Source organism: Balaenoptera musculus, chromosome 14 (assembly GCF_009873245.2).
Source record: "Balaenoptera musculus isolate JJ_BM4_2016_0621 chromosome 14, mBalMus1.pri.v3, whole genome shotgun sequence".
Taxonomy (NCBI): Eukaryota; Metazoa; Chordata; class Mammalia; order Artiodactyla; family Balaenopteridae; genus Balaenoptera; species Balaenoptera musculus.
The window spans coordinates 27,777,785-27,799,996 of NC_045798.1; the positions used below are offsets into that span (position 1 = coordinate 27,777,785).

At 60.8% G+C, this 22,212-nt stretch overlaps 1 protein-coding gene across 3 annotated transcripts in view; it reads right to left on the reverse strand.

Moving 5' to 3' along the window:
• Positions 1–929: 929 nt before the first annotated feature.
• Positions 930–22,212, reverse strand: part of GNB1L (G protein subunit beta 1 like) — a 45,874-nt gene continuing 24,591 nt past the window's right edge. Inside the window, exons 4-7 of one of the 3 annotated variants that reach the window (XM_036823568.1) lie at positions 16,956–17,118; positions 13,864–13,962; positions 10,467–10,682; positions 930–1,446 (exon numbers count right to left, since the gene is read on the reverse strand). In XM_036823568.1, the coding sequence (XP_036679463.1) occupies positions 1,195–1,446; positions 10,467–10,682; positions 13,864–13,962; positions 16,956–17,118 (730 nt within the window). In that variant the 3' untranslated portion in view covers positions 930–1,194. The remainder of the gene's footprint in view (positions 1,447–10,466; positions 10,683–13,863; positions 13,963–16,955; positions 17,119–22,212) is intronic. The other 2 variants (XM_036823569.1, XM_036823571.1) reach the window with 2 other exon arrangements.

The window sequence follows — 22,212 nt, forward strand, 5'->3', positions numbered from 1 at the left end:
CAACCAATCAGCCAAACTTCAGAGCCCTTCAGCCCCCGAGCTGAACCTGGAGGCCAGACTCTCCAGCAGGGCCCTGTTCCAGTGGGTTCGGCATCCCGCCACCTGGATGCACACGTGTTCTCCAGATGCCTGGGAAAGCCATGCAGCCCTTCTGGAGCGCAGCCACCGCAGACCCCACCCTCTCGGGCCTGCTGGGACCCAGTCTGGTTATAAGCAAAGTGCGGAGTAGGGGGGTCCTGAGTGCCCCTTGGGGCCCCTGCCTCAGGGGAGGCCATTCAGGTCCTGCAGCCAAAGGGGGGCTGACCTCAGGTAGGGTGCGAAGGGGGCTCTCCTGGCAAAGAAGCTGATGGAACGAAGGGGTTTGTGGCCCCCAGCTTGGTCGGGTTCTGCCCACAGTCCCCATCCCAATTTTCAGGGTCCCATTCCTTCCCAATCAACAGCCCAGCCTTGAGAGAAGCTGTCCTGAGGTCTGGGCTCGGCCCCACGTGGGAACAGCCGGCGGCTACCCTGTGTGAGCGGCTGCAACAGTGCCCTTGGTCCCCGTCTGTCTTGCTTGAGCTGCTGGGCTTTACGCCTAGAAGCCATCCTGGGACAGCCACCTGCCACTCTCAGCCTCACTCCACGAGGTGGCCCTTCTTTCCTCCTGCTGGTCCTGCTGGAGGCCTAGCCCTGTGCCCTCCCCACCACCCCCATGAGGGGCCCTCTCCCTGCCGTGCTCCCGTCAGGAGCCCGTCACCGGCTCAACCCTGTGATGCAGGAGCTCCTGGCTGTCTGCGGTGCGAGGAGCCCAGGACCCGGGGCCCACACTTGGCGTCCCTGCTGGACGGACCAGCCACCCTGCCCAGTGGAGGCTCTGAGGACAGACAGCTCTGGGCTCTGACCACCCGGGGAAGCAGGGGGTCACCTGGGAGAATTCGTACCTCAAGCCTGCAGGTTTGCAAACAAGTTTATTATCAGGAGCCCCCGGGTCGGCCTCTTGTCTGGGTTGCTGGTGCCCAGTGTCTGGCCTGGTTATGCTTTAAATGGCAGTCACTGTGGCACAGATGCTGTGCTTCATGAAAGGGAGCAGGTCCCATGCAGAAAGGAAGCCCGAATGACTGGCTCTTCCCATGACCAGAGGGGCCCGTGGCCCATGGCCTCCAACCCTTTGCACCACCTTCCAGCTATCCAAGTGTCCTCACAAGGAGCCACGAGTCACGTGCACGGGTAGAGAGACCAGACACTGATGCGCTGATCCCCAGACCCTGTGGCCAGCAAGCCGTCGGCAGCAAAGGCCATGCAGTGCACGATGGCGCTGTGGAAGGCCAGCACGGCCAGCGGCTTCATCGTCCGCCAGTGAAACACACGGACGCGATGGTCCCAGCCCGCGGTGGCCAGGATCCTACGGTCTGGCCGAATCTTGACGTCGGCGATCCCGGGGTTGGTGAGCACGTGAGTCCCACGCACCTGTGATCAGAGTGGCAGGGAGAACCGTTAGGTGGCTTCTTAGACCTGCCTCCGTGCCTCTCCCTCTACCAGGACGCCCCCGTCAGGAACAGGGAGCCAAGCGCTCCTGCCAACTTACTGCCACCTCCTGGAGCCAGCACAGGCGACCTCTGCCCTTGGCCAGACCCTCGGGTTGGGACAGGACAGACCTCAGTGGACTGCGGCCTGGGCCCTTCCCCAAGGAAATACTGCCCCCCAGCGTCCAGGCAGCACGGCCCACTGGACAGCAGCAAGGTCAGTGGGTCCTCTCTCGCGAAACCTCACCGCACCCAAAGCAGGAGGAGCAGAAGGAACGCAAACCCCACCTTCAGCAAAGCCGGGGGAAGGGCAGCCCTGAGTGGCATGCGAGGAGGAAGGCCGCCTGGGGCTGGATGCACAGCCATTGCGGGGCCATCTGGCAGCTCTGCCCCACGCTGACAACACACACTTGGCCATCGTCATGATGACCCAAATGGCCACGTCCTTCCGCCCATCCTGCCTTGGCCCAGCCCTGGGCGCCAGGAGTCCTTGCTGCCTCGGGGTTGCTGGTGTGCCCACAGCAGCTCCCCTTTCTCTGCTAATTCACCTCCTGTTGGGCCAGAGCAGCCTTAGGGAGAGTCATTCATTTTTCAAAGACAACACAGGGAAAAGGAGGAAAAAAACTCGGCGAAAGATGGCAGCATTCCTCGGAAGCAACCAGACACTCACCAGGCACTTTTGCAAATCAGCAAAACAGAACTTCATGAAGCAATGATCTCCATAAAACAAGAACCAGGAGAGCAAACCCAGAGGAGGGAGCCTGATCCACAGGCACCGAGAGAAGCAAACACTGCAGAAGCGAGGGGAATCGGAAGAGACAGCAAAGGCAGGCGTGACCCAACCTGGGGACAGAGGCGCGGCCACTGGAGAGAAACAGAAGATGTGGAAGGCCGCACAGCTGCTCTGACCTTTGCCATTTAGAAAATCTGTTCTTGCTTCTAGAAACTGAAGTCTTAGGATCCACAGAGAGGCTACAGAGTGGTCACAGGAAGGTGCGCTTGATAACGTCATTGGACGCAAAGCTGATTAGTCCTTTTGACAGTCAGGCAAAAGGATCAAGTCAACCGTGAGGGCAGAATGGCCCATGGCCACGTCTGGGCCATGTCTGGGCCAGACGGTGGGGTGACGCCTGCGAAGCTGGGAGGAGAGGCCCGAGAATTTTATAGCCAGCCAAACTGTCGCTCAGGTATGAGAACAACAGATGAGCATTTGTGAACATGTAAGAACCCAGGGGATGCGTCCCATCAGCTCTTCCTGGAGAACTAGGAGATTAAGTCCAGTCTCTTAGGAGAAAACAGGAGAACGGCAGCAAGTGGCCTGGCAGAGAGTAGGGAACGTAGTCCCCTGCAGGATTAGGCCTGAGACAATACGGGGATCAAGGCTACAGAACCGGTTGTGTAACTAACAGAAATACGGGAGGGCAGCAAAAGAGACGGGTGTGAAGTTCACTGATCTGCTCATCTTTGTCATCTGGGTTGAAGATACAACAGTCAGCCTCATTCTACGGAGATTATCTGACACCCACTGAGGTGCTGACAGAACAACCTCACTTCCTCTCCCCACCCAGGTGTAATCGTTTCCTAGTATTTGCCCTTGTATTTCTCTGAAAAGGAATAAAAATATACTCAACAGACTTTTGACTGGATTCCAAAGTTAAAGCCAAATGTGTGCTGTGAACGTGAGAGACACCAAAAGAATGACTGGCCAAGAAACCCCAGGAGCCAGCAGACGAGAGAGTCGGGGCCCACCCTGGGGACCAGGGAGCACTCGGACAGACTGTGCCCACAATTGACAACGACAGAGTGTGTACAGTTCACAACGAGAAGCTGCGAATGTCTGCTCAGCAGACAAACAGACACCCTTCATGAAGCTGGGACTACAGGAGGTGGCTGTGATGGACAGCTGGTACCAGACCACTCCGTGTGCTGCCAACAACCACCAACTGGACAAAAGACACTGCGTGACTGTGTCCAGGCACCAACACCGGCGGGAAGGGCAGCTGACAGGGGAGCCTCCCAGAGGCCCGGTAGCTCTCTGCTGGGGGAAGGTCTGGCCGCAAAGTCCAGGTGGAGCACAGCGGCCACGTGAAGCCAAGGAGGTGATTAGAGGGTGGAGCCGCTGGAACCCGTGGGGTGAGGCAGCAGCATGGAGGGGGCTGGGGGAGGGACTGCAGGCCATGTGGGTCCCACGAGTCCTTGTGAGGGCTGGGCTGTGCCCACTCAGGGCACCACACAAGGTTAACCGGCCAGTGGCTGCTGCAGGGTTAAAGGGAACGAATACAAGAGATCAACAGTGATCTTGGACCCAGCAGCTGAGGGTGACATCTGTGTGTCCACACAAGACCAGCTGAGACCCCGCGTGGCCACGCTGCAGGGCAGGCATCACACCCTGGTTGGGCCTACTCTGGCCAACCATGATGAAGCTGGAAACCAAGCCCCACAAGTGCGAAGGGGAGGTACAGTTTGGAAGGTGAGTTCCACCGCATTACAGGAGCCTGGGGATGACCCTGGGCCCCACATACTGCCTGACGGAGTGGAAGCCAAGCCCATGGTACAGGTGAACAGCCACAGGGATGAGAGTGATTGCTCTGCAAAGTAACAGAATCCAATCTCCATCTCCATCAGTACAATGTCTGGCACAGACAAAAATTACTAGACACCCAAAGAAGTAGGAAAAAAAGCAGTTAATGGAAACCAGCCCAGAATGGCATAGGTGTGGAACATATCAGACAAAGACTTTAAAGCAATATTTAAATGTTCCAAAAAATGAAAGAAAATGCAAATAATTACCAAAAAATTGTCTTGATGAGTGAACAGATAGGATCTATGAGCAGAGAAATGGAAATTCAGAACCAACTCAGAACAGCCAACACTCTGTGAAGGTGGAGAGCAAAGCGGGAGGACCGACTTCATAACTTGCTGTGAAGCTACAGGAATCAAGACCATGGATCTTGGTGGAAGAACAGACAAACAGATCAGCGGAACAGAACAAAGAGCCCAGAAATGGACCCCCATAAACACGTGACCTTTGACACAGGAGCAAAGTAGCCTTTTCAACAAACGGTGCTGGAACAACTGGACGTCCACATGAGAAGAAACGAATCCAGACACAGACCTGCCACCTTCACAAAAATCAACTCAAAATAGACCAAAAACCTAAATGTAAATTGCAAAACTATAAAACTCCTAGATGACGACAGGAGAAAACCCAGGTGACCTTGTATTTAGATACAACACCAGAGCACAATCCATAAAGGAAACAACTGATAATCTGACTTCACTAAAATTAGAAACTTCTGCTCTGTAAAGACACTGTTGAAAGAATGAGAAGACAAGCCAAAGACTAAGAGAAAGTATCTGCAAAGACGCATCTGATAAAGGGCTGTTACCCAAAATACACAAGAACTCTTAAGAAAATGAGCAACCCAATTTAAAAATGGGCAAAAAGCCTGAACAGACACCTCAGCACAGAAGATACACAGATGGCACATAAGCATGTGAAAAGATGCTCCACATCGTATGTCATTAGGGAAATGCAAATGACAACAGATACCACTGAACATCTGGACACATGTCATTATACATTCGTCCAAACCCATAGGATGTACATCACCAGAAGTGACCCCTGATGTGAACCATGGGCTCTGGGTGATGATGAGGTGTCAGTGTAGTTCCATCGATTTTAACAAATGTCCCACTTGTTGTGGGGGGGATGTCGATAGTGGGGGGACTGGGGGTATATGGGAAATCTCTGTACCTTCCTCTCAATTTTGCTGTGAACCTAAAACTGCTCTAAAAATAGAGTCTTTTGTTAAAAAAAAAAAAGCACAATAATAGAAAATGTAGAACTGAAAAGCTAATAACTGACGTGAAAAATGTGTAGGACAGGCTTAAAAGCAGATTGGAAACTATTATTTTTTAAAAGTCCGTAAACTAGGGGACATTATCAATGGACATTATCTGACCTGAAGAAGAGAGAAAACTGACCAGAGCCTCGGGGGCCATGGGACAATGTCACTCAGGGAGGCCAGACCCCTGAAAACCACAGACAAAAAGAACGTCTCAGGAGTGGCCGAGGAGAAGCCCCACGAGGTGACCAGGAGCGAGGACCAGACGCCACGAGTCCCCAGCAGACGGGGGTCACCGGAGACCACGTGTCCTCAAAGCACACGAAGGAAGCAAACCAAGTGCTCCAGAGAAAAGGCAGAGGTTGTCGCAAAGCATGAAAAAGCAGAGCCCCACTAGAGGGCCCGACAAGACGGCCAGGCAGCGCACACGGGACAAAACAGAACCCGTGCAATGAGGTCGCGTGCGCGGCTGGCCCACGAGGGGACGCCTGTGTGTGAAGGGAGGCTGAAGGTGAAAGATGGAAAAAAGCTACAGAAGGAAGTGCAGCCAGAAGACACCTGGCCTGAGCCATGTGAATCGTTGCTGAAACGGGCTTTCAGGCAAAAATCCTTTCCAGAGATAACAAGGGTTCAACCCCCCAGGAAGATTCAAAATGCAGACCAAGAACACACAGGACCCAGGAAAGTCACCAAGATGGACCCAGCAAGAGCGCCCGCCAGAGGCCGTAGCAGGCATGGCTCTCGGCCCACGTGGCCCACGTGAACCACACGGCTGCCTGAGGGGCAGGCGCAGCTGGGTGGCGGGTGGCAGAAATACCTCTTTCCAAGCATGGGGGCCACAGGAACCTACTGGCATTTCAGGGAGCTGGTATCACTCAGAACTGGTTCTCCAACCACAAATGGATCAAGTTAGAAGCCTAGAAATAAAAAATAACTGGGGAAAGAATCAAACATTTGGAAACATAAAAACACTCTGATCAGCTCCGCAGTCAGAGAACAAAGAAAAATCGGGCGCCCGGAAGTGAGTGTGATGAAACCCGGTCAGAGCTGCACATCGAGCCTGGAGGACTCAGGGGAGGAAGAGAAAGGTAGACGGGAAATGGGGAAAAGATGTTTAAAGAAAACAAACGTAAGCCTGGTCAGGAATGGACAGGGGACAGTCCTGCAGATAAAACAGGGATGCAATCACAAACAACTGAAAAAGGTCAGTGCAGCCAGCACGTGGGCAGCGCCCCTGCGGCAACCCATCCAGCCCCTCCATGCCCGCCTGCCCTGCCTTCCTGCGGCCTCTGTCCAGTGCCCAGGCCCGTGATGTCCCGGGCCCCTCCTCCTCCGTCCATGGAGACCAGCAGCGTCCCCGCATGTCCTGCGCTCTCTGCCACTCCGATGCTCTTGTCCAGAGGAATCCAGGCTCAGTGCTTCCTGTCTGTGCTGCACACAAGCAGCCATAACCCACTCACTGGGCGGGTGCCCAGCACGGCCCTCACCCCCACCGCCCCCTCCCTCGGAAGTTGGTGCAGCCATGCCCGTATAAGAAGGCAAAGCCCACACGTGTGCCCGCGGCAGGGGTGCGTCAGCCTGAGCCCCGACCCATGGACAAGGACAAAGTGACCGTCACAGCCCCCGACTCTTCCTCTCCCAGGAACTCCGCCCTGGGCTTGGAGCAGTGGGTGTGCCGGAACCCACTCGGGGGCCTGCTTCAGGGTGGATTTGTTAACAATAGGGATGTTTCCCAGGGAGTAAAGGGCTGCTTCCAAATCTGCCATCTGCTGGTGGAGCCGGGAGCCCAGGTGGGGGCCGGGGAGTTGCAGAGCAGCCTGAGCAGTGGTCCTTGCGCGGCTGGCTGCGAGTCGGGCGCGGAGCGGAGCGCATCCATGCTAGTGTTGCCACCTGGGAAGGGCTGAGATGCCCAGGACGGCCCAGGGGAAAGGGGACAGGAGTGATGCGCCCCCACCCTCGCAGCCCCTCCTGGAAGCTCAGAATCAAGGCACAAGGCCCTGTCAGTGGGGACCTGGACTGGAAGAGACCAGTCCTATCGGGGCCCACCAGCACCCGTGTGTGGTCAAGGTGGCCGGAGCCCCGCCCATGGTGTCCCGAGATGTGTTTGTGGGGGGTGGTGGTGGTGTTGTGCCCATAGCTCCTCAGCTCGGGGCCCCATGGTCTCCCTCGCACCAGCCCAAGTGTCCCGCTGCTGACACTTTAGAGGGAAGCCCCCAGCAGGGCTGGGGAGCAGGCGGGCAGTGGCCACGCAGCGGGGAGGAGGGGACGCCTGGCCGACCAGCCGTGGGCGTGGTGGGGGAGAGTGGTCGTCTGACTCCAGCCTGGGTTGGCTGGGGTGGGGGCCTAGTTATTACTTCACGGCCTAGAAATACCGCTGGCTGTAAATCAGCCCCTGCTTCAAGGCCGTGGACCCTGCCCCAAGTGTGGGAGGGAGGGGCAGGTCTGTGCACCACCTGTGTCTGACGACAGCCAAGGCCCAGACCCCGGGCTCGAGGGGAGCAAAGCGAGCAGCCCCTACAGGTGGGTGAGCGTCCAACGTCCTAGAGAGGGTGGCTGAAGGCTCCAGTTACCGCCGCGGCCCCTGGCCAAGCCCGTCTCGGACCAGGACCCTCCAGGAAGGATCCCGGCCACCAGTGGCTCTCACAGAACATGACCTCAGGTGCCAGGAATGTGCGCGCAGCACGGCCCCATCTGGTTCCCATTACCCTCACTCCACGCGGGAGCCCCATCTGCGCCTCTGCAGCGCCCGCCCGCCCACCCGCCCAGGGAGATTGATTTGGGCTCATTAGAGCTGCTGCCGCGAGGTAAGGCACATCTTTGCCCATGTGGCTCCACGGCCAGCACCTCAGGGCCAGTTGCGGCACCGAGGGCCCAGGGAGAGGTACCTGCGGACACTGCGACGCTGAGGCCCTCGAGGCCCCGACACCTCCTCCTTGAGGCCTGTGTTCCAGGACCTGAAGGTGTCTGGGCCTCTGGGGACATGGACGTCTCCAGCGAGGCCACAGTGGGCGGTCGGAGGGAGGAGCGGCGCCTCCTGGGATGCACGCTGAGAGAGGCCCCGGCCGCGGCACAGCCTCCACCAACCTCCCGGCTGGCCTGGCCTCCCTATGCTCTGACTTTCCAATTCATCTGCACAGTGAACCTCCAGCTCTGCGCTGGAACATGCCTCATAAATTTAAGTCTGAAGTTCCTGCAGCTGTTTCTCCAACAAGCCAGGGGAGACCAGGCCGACCTGGGCCAGGACGGCAGGAGGGGCCTCTTCCCGGGGTCCTGGGGGCAGGGCCTGGGGGCACTGCAGTCGGTGGGGCCCTCAGGAGAGCCACCTGGGTCTCTAGGCCTTTGCAAAGTTGGGCTGAAGTTGAAGTCACAGCAGGACAGAGTACTGGACCTCACTGGGGGTGGGGGTCACTGCCTGGTTCCCACCAGGCAGGAGCAGAGGAGGGTGTGGGGAGAACCCCGATGCCTGCCTGGCCAGGCTCTGTGTCCTTGACGGCTCAGAACATGAAGACCCAGCACCACGTGGCTCCGCCCCATTTCTAAAAATGAGCACTATGGTGACTTCCACTCCCACCACCCACATCCAGGACTTCAAGGCCTTGGAGACCCTTCCCCTGGGATGGATGCTGGAGAAGCTCCACCCCCACAGCCGGCCCCAGCCCCGTAGGGAGGCCTGTTTGACCCCATCCCGCAGGGCCTCTGTGGACTCCCTGGGACACAGGACAGGAAGACGGACGGGAAGCTGCTTTACTGCAAGTCAGGCGAGCGTGGCACAGGCTGGTCTGAGGGGGGGGTGTGGGGGGCAGGGGGCGATGCCAAGGAAGCTGGAATACCTGCCTTGTCCCCATGTCACATGACCCCTCCCCCCTCCCCGGGACTCCACAGGGCTGCTCCCCCCTCAGGACCCTGCCCAGACCCTGCAGCCACAGCCACTCGCTCTGGTTCTAGCTTGGTCCTCTCACAGACTGTGCTTTTTAGGAAGCTAGAGCAGTCCCTCCAGCTGCCGCATGGAAGGTCTCCTTGCCGAGTCCGCCCTCGGCCCCTAGCTCCTGCCCAGGACTCCTCACCCACCCCTGATAGCCCTGCCCCTCGCTGTCCTGCACCCAGGGTGTGGCAATGCCCGCTGGGCATGGCAGTCTCTCCCGATTTTCACCCATGCCTGCCCTCCCCCACCCACCCAAGTGCACAGGGCCTCTTCCCTGGCTGTGGGGGCCCCGGGCTGCTGGGCAAGGCCTCCCATCTGGGGAGGGCCTGAGAGATGCCCTCTTCCTGAGGCCTCCTGTCTGCAGGGAAGCCTGGACCACGCAGCCCCTGTAGAGGGCGCAGCCACAGGCCCTGTCCTCCAGAGCTCCGGGAGGTGGGATACACAGCTCCCCGCTGGGGCCCCACTCCCCCACCAGACCTGGGCTCGCAGAGCCGGCCGTGGTCAGGTCTCAGCCTTCTGAGGCTTCCTGGTTAATGGGGGCGCCCCCGCCCAGAAGCCAGTGTGCACTCAGGCTGCCCTCAGGGGGCTGACAGGCACAGGGCACACCCAGCACCTCACTCCCCAGGACCTCACCCATCTGAGGCCTGGCCAGGAGGCTCCCCTCCCGGCCAACTCCATCCCCCCCTCCCAACAGGGCTGAGCACTGGGCACCCAGATGTGGCCCCAGGGGCCCCCCCAGCCACGTGGAATGGGAAGCCATTGAGCCGTTACGGCCCTCCCACTGCCCCCGGGCAGCCTGCAGACAGCCACAGGGGCCTCACTCAGGGATTTCTCCATGTAGGGTTTCAGTTTTTTTCTTTTTTTTTTTTTCTTTTTGATTGATCAGTTCCTTACTGACCAAATTCCTCTGAGTTTTGCAAACGGGCTTGCACAGTCCTGGATTCTACATGCCTTTCCTCTAGATGGACAAGACGTGACCGTTGTTAGCCAAGGTCTGAGGGAAACCCAAACCCTGTGAATGGCTCACGAGCGCCAGCCCCTCTCCTGCCGCCCGCCAGGCCCGCCCGCGCCAGGTCCGATGATTAATTAACTGGGGACCTGCCACAAGTCCTCTTCATGCCTAAATATTGTTCCAGCCCATCAGACTGTTGGTGCAGAGCAGGATAAATGACACCTCGGGCCTGGCCCACTGACCTGCAGGGCCTGCTGCTCATCCAGGCTCCAGACGGCCAGCGTCTTCTCCGCAGAGCCTGAGACGCCCCTGGCCTCCTGGGAGTCGAAGTCCAGACCCATGACGGGCTCCGTGTGGCAGGCAACGCGGCTGCACACTTTCCGTGAGGAGATGTCCCACAGGGCCACCGAGCCGTCCTCGTAGCCGGCCAGGAGGAGAGGGCGGGGACTGGAGTCAGCCTGCAGGGACAGCTTGCAGTCAGCTGGGGGATGCTCAGGGGTCCCAGGCCTTCTGGAGGAGAAGGGGCTTGAGATAGGCCGCCTTCTCCACTGAGCCCTGGGGGGTCTGCACACCCCCAGGGGGCCGACACCCAGACTGGGGCCAGTGCGGGCTGGGTGGGGCGCTTGCGGTCGGGGTCTGGGACACTGGCTGGTCCTCCCGCTCCTTCCCACCGGCCGAGACGTGCGGCCACCCCTGGGCGGGGCCGGCCACCTGTCTAGAACTGCCGGCCAAAGAAAATCTCGAGCTCCGTCTCAATGAAAAATGAACCTTCTGTACTTTGTCAACGTCGCCGCGGAAGCCCCCCAACCGTCAAGGCTGCAGAGTCAGCGCCTCGCCGGCCGAGCAGCATGATGGATGAGGGCGCGGGTCAGAGGGCTGCGCAGCCGCCTGCAGGGGAGCATGGGGACCCTGGGTCGGCCTGGCACCGACCGAGAGCGGCCGCCCCGTGCTTGGTGCCCAGTCCCGGGACCGCCGCCAGGACCCGGCACCTTTGCTCTCCACTGAGCTCCCAGGGCTCAGAAATGACCAAGCGCCCCCTGCCAGCGGAGAATTTCCCGAGGCCAGGAGCTCAGCCGGCGGCCCTCAAATCCCGGATGGCCAGCGGTGAGCACAGGGCCTGGGGGCCGCCAGCAAGGCTGCCTCCAGGGTCGCCTGCAGCTCCAATGGGGGCCCGCTGCTGGTGGGCAAGGCTGGTGCTGAGCCACGTGCCTAGGCGTGGCCGACAGCACCCGGGCGGGCCCTCCTGGCCCACCTGCTGGAGCTCGCTGCCCACCCAGAGGAGCTCCACGCCCAGGTGTCGCACACCGCGAGTGTCTAACATGAGTGGACGCTACGTCCCCAACCCAGGAAGCAGAGCTCGCTGTGCTTGGTGTGAGGGGTACGTCTCAGGGCCCTGCAGAGTGAGGGGAGCCAGGGGAGCCCTGTGCAGACCAGCTCTGGGATCTGGAGGACGCCTCCCACAAGCCCTTTTTTCTGATGATAACATGTGCTCCCAAAAACAAAAGCAGGAAGGAGGAGTCCAAGAAAGCAGCTGTGAGGAACTTGCCGGGGCCCCTTGGGTCCGTCCCCCTTGGGGCACTGCTGTGTCCTCCCACCAGCTTCCCACCGCACTGCCTGGCCCAACCTGCTCCCCAGCCCCCACCCTGCATGTTCCTCCTGCATCCAGGGCTCCCCCTATGGTCTGGGAGCTCTGAGTGCCTAGGCTGGAGCGGGGGCTGCACACCGCTGAGCCCCCTGTGCAGGCACACAGGGAGGCCAGGACAGGAGCCAGACCAGCCACAGGGCCCCGTGCCAGGCTCTGCCCCTGCACTGAGGCCCCTCCACCTTCTCTCCTGGCACACAGGGTCCCTGCGGCCCCCCAGGATAGACCCTGCAGGCGGGTCAGTGCTCTGGGGCCTCAGTCCTCTGGTGGCCACGCCCTTGGTGCCAGGCTGACTTGTGCTCGCTCTGCGTCCCCCCCCCCGGGTGTGCCCCCCAGCACCTCGAGGTTCCCCGGGGAGCCCCTGGCTGGGGGTGGGGGGGGCACTGGCGGACCTGCTCCAAGGGTTGGTGTGGACGACCCCTGACCTCCTACATGACAATCATCCTAACAACACAGGCCATCCACTCTCAGGAGCAAAACAAGAAATCTCTGAATGTTTCAGAAAGGAATCCCACATCAGGCCACTCTGCCACACTCAGATCAATAAGCTATAACCTGGACCTCCAGGCTTGGAGAGGAATAAAAGGACATTTCAAATCAGAATAGACTTTTCTTAACAGGATGCTTTGCGCTGGATCTGTATCAACTAACACAACTCGATTTGTCCTTCTGTCAACCATGTCAATTACCTTGACAAGTTTGTACATCCCATTTCTGCACATTTTTCTGATGGAATTCTTACACGATTAGGCAATGACAGCATCTCCAGGGAGGGAGGGTGAGCGGATGCAGCCCCGTCCCGCCCGGGGCCTGTGAGCGCCAGGCCACCTCCACAGCCTCCGCTGCCCCTCCAGGCGCCCCCCCTGCCACCGCCTGCCGGCACCAGCAGCTTTGCCATCCATGTGAGTCTCAGAGCCCCCACTTCCTCACGCCGCCCCCCCACCATGGGCTTCTCTCAGTTCAGAGATGGCAGGGACACCAACTGCAAGACAGGGCAGGGCCCTGGAGGGACAAGAGCTGGGCCCAGGGACCCTGCGGGCACACAGACACCTCCAAACCATGCGAGCCTGGCTGTCTAACCCATATGGAGAGTCACAGCAGGGGCAGGAACGTCCTCCTGGTCCCAGGCAGCCCGGGGCGGCTCTGAGGAGGCACAGGTGAGCTGCTCGGAGCTGAAAAACAGGCCGTAGGCAGCAGTCCGGGACAGCCCTGGTCAGTGACCTGCTCCCCATGGCTTCTGCAGCTGTAAAGACGCTGCCGAGACTCTTTCCACGTGAATGCACCGGACCATCCGCTCTGCTGCCCCCAGAAGTAGACGCCCATTTTGAGCTGGTGCTGACCGCTGGGGGTGGGAAGCTGCCCCTCTGGTCAGGAGGGTCCCTCCCAGGCCTTGGGCTCAGCCCCAGAGGCAGAACCCATCCTGCAGGGACTCAGGCCTGTGACTCCGCTGCCCCCCGGCTTCTGCCACAGCCCCAGGAGATGCCTCCAGACCCTCTCTAATCAGAGAGAACAGCCAAGAAAGAAGGAAATGGCCGCAGATCAGAAATACCAAGTGTGGCCGCAGGGAAAGCCAGCACATTAAGCCCACTCCAGCCTCAACAAGGCAAAGAAGTAACAAAAATTAATCCCGGCGACGCAGGGGCCGTGCAGGCTTGCAGGGTTAGTCAGCACCCCCTCCCGGCCCCACGCCAGGCCGCGCCGGTGAGCAGACCAGAGGGGAGCATGTGGCTCCCCCAGGAGGGGGCCGCTGTCTCCCACATCGCCCTGCGAAGACGAGGACGAGCCCAGCATCCCCAAAGGGTCTGTAGGCATCCTCACAGCAGGAGGGCTGGAGGGCTGGGGACACCAAGGCTGAGGAGGACGCTGTGCACACGCCTCCCAGGGGCCAGTGCCCGTAGGTGATGAGGAACCAAGTCCCTAACGGGCATGATTCACACCTGGCGGGCGTGGCCGGCAGGTGTGGTCGGTGGGCGTGGCTGGCGGGCGCTGGGCCTTACCTGCCAGAGCTGCAGGCACATGGGCATGCCCGGCCTGGCCTGTGCCTCGGGCTTCAGGGAGCACACTGACGTCTTGGACGGCATCTCCAGAATCTGAACCTGACAGTAAGAAAACAAGCCGAGTTGGGCCGGAGCCAAGTCAAGTCTGTGCTGCACAAACAGGAGACTCTTGAGGCCTCAGCCCGGCCACTGTGCGCCTGTCTGCACCTTTGGGAACCCAGGCCGTGCCTCCCGCGTTGACCCATGGGCTCCTGGGCTCGGGGGCTGCCAGGCTGTGTGGAATGCATGCGTCACTCATGAGTGACCGGCAGGTCCCTCGAGCAGTGTCACTGCCCCGCAGCCACCTCAGGCCTCCTCTGCGTTGACCTCTTGGCCAAGCAGGTGGCCTGGCCCACGGCACTGACTCAGCTCACTCGGCCTCCCGCCCTCCTCCTGGAGCTCCTCACGGTCGGGCCCCACATGTGGATGACCCTGAGCCCTCCCAGACTGTCGCATGGCACCCAGACCTGCACACCTGGGGCCCCAGCGCCTGCTCCTCCACCCTGTGTGCAGCCTGTGCTCAGCGTCACCTGACGCTGACACAGCCCCTCCTGCGCCTGGCTGGGTGACATGTTCCCACCTGGTGGTTCCGGCCACCCTCCTGGGGAGGCTCCACCAACAACAGTGTGCGCCTCGCAGAGCTGCAGGGCACCCTTCGTCGACACAGGGCAGCCCCAGGTTTTGCAGATGAGGAGTCTGAGGTCCAGACGTGTTGGGGCATCGAGGGGACAGAACCTACACCTGCTGGTCCACTTCTGACACCCGGGGCACAGAACCCCCAGGAGGAAACCCCAGGGTGAACTCAAGGTGTAACCACGCAGTGTAGAGCAGGTGTGTAGCCCTGCTGCTGCTCTCACTAATGCACGTGCACACGCGTATACACACACGCCCACACACATGCACACACAGCCCCCTCCGCCCATATCACGTTGCCTGCAGGGCCAGCATCTACCCCAGACACCTAGTCCTCACTGCCCCAAAGAGACGGAAAAGGACCTAAGTGACATGAGCGTCATCCCGCCATGAATTAGAAGCTGCTAGAAGGAGTTCCAGCAGCACCCAAGAAGCTCAGGGGAAGCTCCAGCAAAATGACGGAGGTACAGGAGGACGCGGTGGCATGGAGTGTGGCCCAGAAGTGACTGAGCAAACCAAAGAGGAGGGGGCCCTCGGAGCCCTTCTATCCTCCGAGGTCAGTGGGAGGGAGACAGGGGTGGGGACTGGCTGGGCCTCAGGCACCCAAGCCCGTCCCGGCCAAGGCGGGGGGCCTGGAAGTTCAAGGAACATGGTGCTGGGGGCTGGATGCCTGCCTTCCTATTTCTGCTCCAACGCCAGCTTCCTAAAACGTCACTACGTCAGGAGGACAAGCTGCCGGGCGATGGGGGAGGGGGTCCCGGGTCAGAGAGGGATGCCCCCACCCCCGATCTGGGGGCTCAGGAAGACCCCTCTGGTGGCAGTGAGGAGAGGCGCGAGGGCGGGGGGATCGGGCAGAGGCGAGTGGCCCAGAGTGAGGGCGACACCAGGGCAGCCCAGGCCTGGGCTAGGCGCCATGAGAGGGGGCGCAGTGCTGGCATCCAGAACAAGTGCTCCTTGGTCCTTGTGGTCCCAGGAGGGGCTCCGCACTCTGCCGGGGCCTCCCACACACCGGGATGCTTCCACCTGGCATTCAAGGGCAAGTTTTGTTTCCAGAAGGAAAAATGTCTGGTTCGGGCAAGTGTGGCCACCCAGACGGCCGGGCCTGGCTCTGTCTGGGCACAGGCCAGTGGCGCCGATTCCAGGTGGGAACATGGAAAACAGCCCTTTTCCCAGGATGTGCAAGGTTCCCAGACCTGTGGCTCCCAGGCGGGGGGGTGGTGGTGTACCAGGAGCCGGGGAGCCAGAGAGAAGCAGAGGGGACGAGCAGTCTCGGGCCAGGCTGGCGGGGGCAGCGGAAGGTGACCTCAGCAGAAGTGTGGCCCGGCCCCCACCAATGAGGAGGCTCGGCGCCACCCGGCTGCTGCCACCAGGAGAAAGCAGAGCCCTCTCTTTTCACATTAATAAAACTTTTAACAGGTTTTTGGCAAACTGGCAAGAAAATTGCATGTAGCTCCTAATTGGTGACTTAAACGCCATCATGAACAAATAGATGCCTGTTCCTGCCTCATTATTTATGAGCTGAATCTGCTTTAAGACTCACGACTCCTCTTGGGCGGGGGCCAAACTTCCTGGGTGCAGGGCTTGAGTCCCTGCCCAGCCCCGCCCACCGCACAGGCCCTCAGGGCAGCAGGGGACACGGGGAGGACGGGGCATGGGCGGTGGGCAGGGGCCTCCCTCCCCCTGCACATGTACCCCGAACCCACGCCCACTCTCGGCGCCCCCAGGCCCCCACACACCAGGCTGTCCCGCTGCACTTGGGGCTCCTTCCCCCACTGCCTCCAACCAGCACCCCTATCCCCCTGCCCTCGGCACTCCCCGCCAGCACCCCGTCCTCGGCTCTGCTTCCCCTGGGGATTCTGCCCCTTCTGTCCCTGGGGTGTGAACACCACTGTCCAGCCTGACCAGTCCCTGCCACAGATCGCTGCTGGACACTCAGCCTGAGCTCCATCTGACAGTGACCTTGGGGCTCCATCCCGCCCACTGCCCCTAGGAGCCCTGTCCTCTGACGGGCCCCACTCATCTGTGACTGCGATTGCCACCCTGGTGCCAGCCCTTACGCCCTGCGTCTCAGCCCTGCCCAAGACCTCTCATGCCAGTGCCCAGTTATGACCCCAAAAGGCCGCCCTCCCCTGCTGTCCTGGCTCTGAGGCCTACCTCGACCTCATGGGGTCTGCCTGGGGCTTCCCTCCATGCCTGCCTGCTCCCAAGGCCCCTGACAGCCTCGGGCCCTGACCTCGTCCATCCCGTGCTGCTCCTGGCTGGGTGCCAGGGCCTCCCAGAGACCTTGGCCCACTTCGGGCCCCTTTCCCGACCCCCAGCACCAGGGCCACCTCAGGTGACCAGGCCAAGGCTGGCTGGAGGAGCTGCTCGGGACACAGCATTCCTGCAGCCAGGAGCCAAGGGTGAATGGGCTCACTCACCTCATCGCTGCCTCTCCCCGGCACAGCCAGCATCCAGCGCTGCAGGCCCCCAGCCAGCACAGAGCCCCTGCAGAAGCCCACGCTCTCCAGGAGCACGGAGTCCACGACGGCGTTCCTGCCCTCCGCCAGGTCCCACACGCACAGCTTCAGGTCGCGGCCCTGGCTGCCAAAATAAGAGGAGACGGGCCGTGACCCTCCCAGGTGAGGATAAATGTCAGTGTGTTGTGGTCGGCTGGAGGCCACAGGACGGCAGGGGACACTTCCTGGGGAGGGCCTGGGGGCACCTCAGCTGAGGAAGGGCCACACGTGAGTCTGCAGCCCAGACGCCTGATGCCAGCTCACGCACATGGGCTGGCCTGGGGAGGCTGCAGACCGAGGCCCCGGGCGCCCCATGGCACAGGCCCCATGGCCCGCCTCCCGTGGTCTCCCTGCTGCTCCCTGTGCTGTCAAACTGTGGGCCCTCCACCCCTCCCGCCCTCCACCCCTTTGTGAATTAACTGTGACCACCTGGCAACTCCACCCTCATGAATGTTCCCAAGTGCATTTAAAACCTACATTCACACAAAAACCTGTAAGCGAATGTCCACGGCAGCTCTGCTCACCAAACCGGACACAGCCCTCCAGCAGGAGGCTGATAACTCACCATGGAGCATCCGTCCGCACCTGACCTCGCTCAACACCAGAGCAGCAGCAGGGACACACAGCCACCCGCAGGAATTAGATGCCCTTTGCTACGGGGAGGAAGCCCGTCTGAAAGGCCACACACTGCACTTCCACCCGTGTGACCCTCTGGGGGAGGCAGGGCCGCAGGGGCAGAGGACAACAGGGTCCTGCCCACAGAACTCGCCACAAAGAGTGAACTGTTCTGTGTGTGACTGAAAAAACCCACCAGGAGGTCAGGGTCCCAGGACAAGCTGCAGACAGAGATGAATGCCCGGCACTCGGTGCTCAGGGGAGAGCAGATGAGAGCCGACCTGAGAGACTCAGGAAGCGTGTCCTCTAGGCACTGTCTGGTTAGAGACAGAGGAACTGGACAGAGACACGGGACTCTGGCTGGTAGGTGTTCTCACAGGTGTGGGTTAGCAATCCTGAGACCCCCTCACACGTCCAGCAGGAGCAGAGCTGGACAGAGACGGATAGGAGTAGGGGCGGGGGGCCGGGTCACCAAGAAGCCCGGCAGGCGTTGGCCCTGAGTCAGAGACGTCGGCATGAGCGCATATCTGTGCAAACACAGACACAGACGGACAGACGCAGAGGTGCACACAGGGTGTACGCAGCATGGAGGTGCACACGGGGAGCCCGGGTTGCCCCCTGAGAAGACCCAGAGGCAACGACACCCCAGGAGTGACGAGAACACCCAGCGCCCGGTCTGGCTTCTTATCCCTTTTCCCCCAGACAGCAAGAGCTGGGGCAGGGTGGGGGGCCAAGATGAGTTCTAAGCACCCTGTAGGGCCAGAAAATAAGGAAATACTTTTAAAAATGCAACAAAGGGCATGTCCGAAGGACACAAGCACTAAAGTTGGAACAATCTGAGCAATAAAATAAATAACAGTAGAATGAAATTCTAACCCAAGAATAAAAGAAATCTCCACGAGCCCAGACCCATGAGTGAACACATACATACACAGGGAGGAGAATTCCTATTAAACAGAAGAGTTCCAATGAAAGTAGAATGCTATAAAAGGAGGAGGAGAAACCCTCCCCGTGAGACCAGCCCAGGCACAGCTGGGGGGGCAGAGCCCCTGGGCGGACGCTGAGGACGGAGGGACGGGGTATCTGCAGCCCTGAGGCTCACTGTCTGCTGCGCGGCTCTGACGCTCACCAGAAATGCTCCACGCTGGGCCTCGGGACTCATTTCCTAGGAGTCTGGGAAGCAGAGGGAACGGTCCCTGCCGGTGGGACACCATGGACACACCCTCCCCAGGTGGATGAGCCCCGCAGATGTCCCAGACCCCCGACAAGGGGACGAGAAGGGTTTCCTCCCGAAAGCCCACCTCCCCAGTCTGACCCCAAGAAACCCCGGGGCTGAGCCAACGTGAGGGTCACCCCACAGAACCGCTCTCCCGTCCTCCTCCCAAGGGGTGAGGTCCAGACAAACAAGGGAAGAAGCAGCAGCACAGGCCAGTGGGGACAAAGGGGACAGGACAGTGGGCCGGTCCTGGAGCTGTGGAAGGGGACAGGAGGGCACGTGGGGCCCGGCATCTACTCGCACCGTTGGGAGACCTCGGTGCCGCGCGGATGGATGCCCCCCAGGTGGACCCAGGGCACCCAATCCTGATCCAGACCCCAGCTCTGCCTGGAGAACCGCTGGTGTTGGCAGGATGTGCCTGGATCCTGGGGAGCAGGAGTCGCTCGGCCTGAAGCGGCAGCGGCGCAGGACAGAGAGAACATGAGGCCTCTTGACACCGTCTCCGAGTGGAGCTCAGGAGAGAAGCAGCAGTGGGAACCGTGCTCTCACATGGAGGTGCCGGCCCCGGCCGAGGGCGGCCACACAGGGAGGGAGAGCCAGCCTGTCTCTAAGGAACCCCCAGAACAGTGGCTCCCTGCCTCCTTCGCCTGGACCCCTAACTGCTAACACTGTACACGCGCCCAACTGTGCCACCTCCACGCTTTCCCCCACAGCCAGGGACCCTGGCACAGCCCATGTGGGTCAGTGCCGGTCACGGAGTGGCGAGCTCGGGGCCCCGGGATGAACGCTGGGCTGGTCAGTGCTCACCAGGCCCTTGGACTGGACGGGCCGCGCCTTTCCCTGTCCCTTGTATGTGTGTGTATCATCCCCAGGGTGACATCTCCACATTTGGGGAGGACAGCAAGGGGATGACACTGCACACAAGGCTGACTGCCCACCCTGATCACCTGGACAGAGGCGCCCGCCAGGTGTGTTCACTCAAAGCCCCTCCCCCCGCCGTGGGCACTTCTGGGAAAGACACTGTGACATCCGCCACCCTGGCCTCAGATGACCCAGCGCCTCCACCCACAGTGGTGCTGCCCGCCGGTCCTGCAGACAGTCATCTTCCACGTCCGCAAGGCACACCCACCAGACAGCGGGCTCTCGCCTCTTCTCTCCCCTCCTCCCATCAGTCTGGACTCACACATTCCTGTGTTACTGATGGGTCATCACCCACAGTTCTCATTGATTTTTGTGCCCTAACCATCCCAGACTGGCCAGTGGGAGCCCCTTCAAGGACACTGGTGGCCTCCGAGCAGACCCACCGCTGGATCTGGGGGCCCCCGGCACCGGGAGGCCCAGTGGGAGTCTTCTCAAGCCTCGTCCACAACAGCTCCAAGTGGACAACCCAGATCTCCACCAACACAGAAAGGTGAGGAATCTGGGTACACACGTCCAGAGAAATAAGACAGAAAGGCCCACACAACACACGGCAGCCATGCACACCCTGGCGGGTCTCGCAGACACAGAATCAGACACAAAGGAAGCTGCTCCATATCATTCCATTTAGGTTAAAAAAAAAAACAACACATAAAATGAGTCTATGCTTTTTGGAGATGCATATTCAGACGGTAAAGCAAGAATGAGATGGAGGGGCTGCCTCCTGAGGATGAGGACAGGCCGCTGGGCGGGCGTGGGGCGGGTAGTGGCTGCCCAGGTGTCCACCCTTGACTAGATGGTCTGAAACTCGTCTTGTGCACCTTCCTGTAAGTACATCACGCCTCCCAATAAAGGAAGAAGGAAACAAGCCCACCCAGGCAGCTGTAGAGGCACAGGTGCATCCTCTGGGGTACAGGTGGGGCTGGGGTGTCTGCAGAGCCCTGGCTCCCAGCTTTGTCCTCCGGCCCCTTGACATGAAAGGGCACCTTCCCCCTCAAGGGCCACTTTGGAGGCTTGACTTCCAAACACAGCTGGGCCCCGGCCTCTAGTGCAGCATCCAAGCACCTGCGCGGTCTGCGCCTGCCTAGGCGGGGCCCCCACAGCGCCATCCACCATGCACATGCGCAGGGCGCCCCTGGAGTTGCCACCCCGCACAGCACCAGCCAGCTCTCCAAGGGGTGGAACTCCCGGCCTGAGGCTCCCCAAGGCCAGCCCAAGGTGCGCAGAGGAGCATGGGGCCCAGAAGGGCCTACACCTCGGCTCAAACCTCAGCAGGAAGTTTCCAGCAGCTTTGTGGGGTCCTCAGACACAGCATCCACTCTAATCATCAGGGAAAGAGCAAAGCCATGCGAGGGCCCCTGCAGTGAGGGGTGCATCTGGGCAAATGGGCAGGGAAGGAGCGAGGCTCTGAGACGGATGGACAAGCACACACACCCAGGGTACGGCCTCCAGGACTTCTGGGGCCTCAGCCACCTGCAGGGAGTGGGAGCGGCTTCAGTCCCACACAAAAGTGCTTTGAAGCCACTGGGGGCCCAAGAGGCCTTGTTTTCTGGGGACTGGGCTCCACGGTGCCCAGGTGTCCAAGCTCCAAGTCCAGAGCAGGAGAGCAGAACCGTCCGGGAGTTCTGGGGCAGAGGGCGCCCGGGAAAGCCCTCTTTGACTTGGCAGATTTCTGGCGGGGGTGGGAAAGCTGGGACCCCTGTACAGGGGCAGATGTCAGGGCCGCCCCAGACAGCAGTCACTCTGGCTGCCAGGTGGCCCCCACTCCCTCCTGTCCGTGCCCTGCCCTCACCATCCCTCTCTCCAGGGGAAGGAGGGAAGCCCCCTGACTTACTCCCTCACCCACCAGCGCCCTCTTGCTGCCTCCTGGCCCGCCTCCCACCTGGGGCCCCAGCCCGTCACCTCCACAGGACCCTCCCTCACTGCTGCCCAGCCCCCAGACTCCCCAGTCCCGGCCCACCATGGCGTCAACACATGCAATCTCCTCTGCCACGGGGCCAGACCCCTCGCTCTGCCATCTCCCACCCACCCACGCTGGCAGCCCCAGAGTTCCACTGCCCTGGCACCTGCACGGCCTCCCGGTCTCCCCTGGGGCAGTCGCACTGGGCAGGGAGCGGGGCCCCATCAGCCTGGGTGAGCTTTAGGCTCAGCTCTGTGCCACCCTGGCGACTAGTCCTCCCTGCCTCGCGGGAAGGTGGCTCCATGGCCAGGGAGAAGGCTGCGCTGCAGAGCAGCTATCAGGACACCAGGGCCCGCGACCTGCAGGAGGGAAGCGGAGGCTCCTCCAAGTACTGGCCCCCAGCCCTCGCCCTGGGGGCCCCAGCAGGCCAGGGTGGGCTCGGACAGAGCCGTCCTAAGCGTCCATCAGGCTCTTCTCAATGGGCACCCGCCCGGAAGGCCCACACACCCGGGCTGCGCTGCCCTCGACAA